Genomic DNA, 3309 nt, shown 5'->3' on the forward strand with positions numbered 1-3309 from the left:
ATTTTCTTTACGAGCAATCGTCCTATTTCCCCAAAGTCAACAATTTTTCAGCGGCTGTAGTTCAACCTAAAATTTATTGGACAACAGTATAGGGGAGCAACAAGCTCACATTGGGCTCGCCGTGATCGAAATGCTTAATTAATTCTTAATCCTCACATAAATAGAGCGATACCTGCTGATCTCAATGTTCAGAGTGTCACGATCGCAGCAAGGTAAGTCAACTTGTATAGTAGAAAGATACCTTAAAGCATGCGAACTTCAATTTTCTGTCCTTTAAGTTTCTGTGGCTTCCCCAGTTAAACGATAACTTACACCCATATGTTCACGCATACCATTTCACCGGAAGAAATGGATATAGTTTAGATCTAGTTTATGTACAACTAAGAGATTGACTCATTTTTCTTGAAAACAAAGCCATACATGAGAAAACGTTATTCTTTTTTTGTAGTATCATCATCTTATTGAAGATTACTAGAGTATATAAAACTACAACGATACTATATGAATTTTAATGACACAAATAAATTCAACCTGAAACAATTTTTAACTTATTCCTCATTTTTGTTTTAAATTTTGGTCATCGTACTTATTATTTCAAAATTCGACGTTAGTGGAGATGTGCTGACGCGCGGAAGATAATGGAAGATAGACGCAGGAACGGATTTTTGATCGCACATGAGCCATCACAAACATTAGAGATATTTAAATGTGATGCAGGGCTTTGCCTCGCAAACACTACTATTTGTTCGCCCACGGGATCTCGAGCGTTCTGTCCTCTTGCCCCGATAATGGAGAAGTCGTAGGAAAAATCGTTCAGTTTTCTTCGTAGAGTCGTCGAACGCGTGTCGCGTGCACGAGCTCTTCCCTGATATCTCCGAGAATTCCATAACGCGATGGTACAGCGAGTGGACACGATCGCGAAACAGAAATCTTCGTTATAATCACGGGATTTAGTGGTTGAATGCGTTCCTTAATAAAGTCGCTAAGAGGTGATCGATTCGTTTGCAGATCCACTGTAAGACAATGGCGATTTTCCAATCTTCAGGATCCATTTTTGTTAGCGGTGAGTGTTTTTTCATATCGTAGGATTTAACTAGATTCATCTGCGGTTAATCATTATCTGTGTTCATCGCGCAAGTTTTATTCATTAAATATAAAACTGTTTCATGTTAACAAAATTATTAATGAATTATTTTATTGCATCGCCCCATTTTTCCGTTGATTAAATTAAACGATCGAGTTTCTACTGTATTCATGAAAAATATTCAGTTAAAAATGTCTGTATTGTTTGTGCTTTTCATGAAACACCAGCTCTTTTGGTCGGTACTCTGGCGTTGTTGGTTTGCAATAACAGTTCGTGTGCTGATGAGGTACCGGCGTTCTTTTTAAAAATCGCGAAGAACATGCCACGTCTTGGTCGTAGTGACAGTTACGACGATTACTTGAAATCTCGAAAAAATCTTCTGAAACCTGGAGACGGTAGCAGCAGTGCAAAGGTATCAATAATTAAAAACATAATTATACTTCGTATCATGAACGAGTATAAATTTTCTGTTGTCTTTAAGCTTGAGCCTTGGCCAACATATAGTAACGACGAATCCTTTTCAAGGCCTAACAAAAGACGCGTAGACTATGACGCCATTAATGGTAAAAGTTTTCTTTATTATCTTCGTACAATATAAAATCTTCTATTTGATAGTGAAAATAAAACAAACTATTTGATATTCATTTATAACTTAATTTTTTGAGTGGAATCAGGAATAATTAAATAAAAATACATATGATAAATTGCATAAATCACGGAATACGAGTATTCTAATTTGAGTGCAATAATATTTTGGCAATGTTAAAAGATGAGTGGGCTTGGCAACATTTTCCTCTTGCAATAGAAGGGCCCCGAGAACTCTGGCGAACCTTGGCTGGATATTCGAAGGACACGTCAGACGAGTAAGTTCGCGAAATGGTATAAAATGGAAAAACTGTATTAATTTTATTCTTTCTGTTTCCACAAGCATCGACAATGGCATATGGAAACGGAAGAAGAGGACGGGAAGTGAACCTGGAATTCTGGAGAATTAGCTTAAACGGCACAGTGAAGTGCTTATAAAAATTATGGATGAATATATTTAATGTTGTACTGTTCGTGGTGTAAGGTGTTGGGAAAAATATAAAGTAAATATGTAAATAGAAGATATACCGCGCGTGTGTATTGTTCGAGACATTATTCCCTCCTTCACATTGAATTACAATCTATTTGCACTTTACTTTCATACATCAAACTAAAGTGAATTATTAGTTATGCCTGAAACCTAAATGAACTGAATATGAATATATCAAGATTATTGTTGCATATATTATAATAGTTCCCTTGCAGTAATGTTTATAAAATATTCAATTAATAAAAATTGTTTTCCCTTTATTTTTCTCTTGTCGAAATTCTTCTTACGTTATGATACGTTTGTGGACCGTTATTAGGTGAAGGTACAATTATCGACACTGGTCATGGAACGATGAATAAAAGACAGCATGTAATCCGAAAATTCTCGTCTCAAAATTTGCTGCCAGATGTTTTTTGCATGTGCTTGGCAGCCCTTGAGAAAAAATAATACTGACACCATGACATTGACTACATCTGCGCCGTGAATCAAACTGCGCACTGTAATATCGATTCTATTGTATAATACATAAAGTATACATACATCTCTCTAACGTAATACCAGATAATACCTACATTCCTCTTAAATGAAACTTTGGATACATCATTAGACTCATTTCTTAAACTATGGTTATATATAATTAATTATATTCCAAAATCTGTACGAATGCACGGACTGACAACTTCCCATGGAATACTATCATCATCATACATTATCATCATCAGATCGGCTGATAAAGAATCAACTTCACGTTTTCTAGTACGTTAGTTGTGCAGCCCGTTGCCATGAGCATAACGCATATGCCGACACTGAAAAAGGAACAGGCTAACCGGTGTCAGCCCTCGCCTTGGAAGGATTGTACCACGCACGAAATTGCAGTTTCAGACATCCCTTGTTAGTCGTCATATGAAAGATAATTTTCCTAGACGTTACTCGAAACGTGCACGAATACATATTTATATCCCGTGGGTACATGACAACCGCCTCTCGCGCAATCATCGATCTCGACTGACATGCGTAAAAAATGACACGGAACAAACACAGCATTTGTAAGCATTTGTATATGTATACATCGTGCCAGAAGAAAACGAACAAAACTACCCCTTACATAAAAAAAAAACGAGGTACAAATATTCGTAAGCTTTAAAAATAA

At 36.3% G+C, this 3309-nt stretch overlaps 1 protein-coding gene across 1 annotated transcript; it reads left to right on the top strand.

The window, feature by feature from the left end:
* Positions 1 to 202: 202 nt before the first annotated feature.
* Positions 203 to 2190, top strand: Eth (ecdysis triggering hormone). The gene is made up of 6 exons (XM_026817765.1): positions 203 to 212; positions 1009 to 1063; positions 1312 to 1496; positions 1566 to 1647; positions 1854 to 1947; positions 2013 to 2190. The coding sequence occupies exons 2-6, from the start codon at positions 1024 to 1026 to the stop codon at positions 2077 to 2079; spliced, it is 468 nt and encodes a 155-aa protein (XP_026673566.1). The 5' UTR covers positions 203 to 212; positions 1009 to 1023; the 3' UTR covers positions 2080 to 2190.
* The last annotated feature ends 1119 nt before the right edge of the window (positions 2191 to 3309 follow it).

Source organism: Ceratina calcarata, unplaced genomic scaffold (genome assembly GCF_001652005.2).
Source record: "Ceratina calcarata isolate Rehan_Ccalc_2016 unplaced genomic scaffold, ASM165200v1 scaffold62, whole genome shotgun sequence".
Taxonomy (NCBI): Eukaryota; Metazoa; Arthropoda; class Insecta; order Hymenoptera; family Apidae; genus Ceratina; species Ceratina calcarata.

Coding starts and splice junctions, on each gene's coding strand:
- Eth (XM_026817765.1), top strand. CDS start 1,024: ATGGCGATTTTCCAATCTTCAGGATCCATTTTTGTTAGCG. Junction 1,497..1,565: donor ACGGTAGCAGCAGTGCAAAG/GTATCAATAATT, acceptor GTTGTCTTTAAG/CTTGAGCCTTGGCCAACATA. Junction 1,948..2,012: donor TCGAAGGACACGTCAGACGA/GTAAGTTCGCGA, acceptor TGTTTCCACAAG/CATCGACAATGGCATATGGA.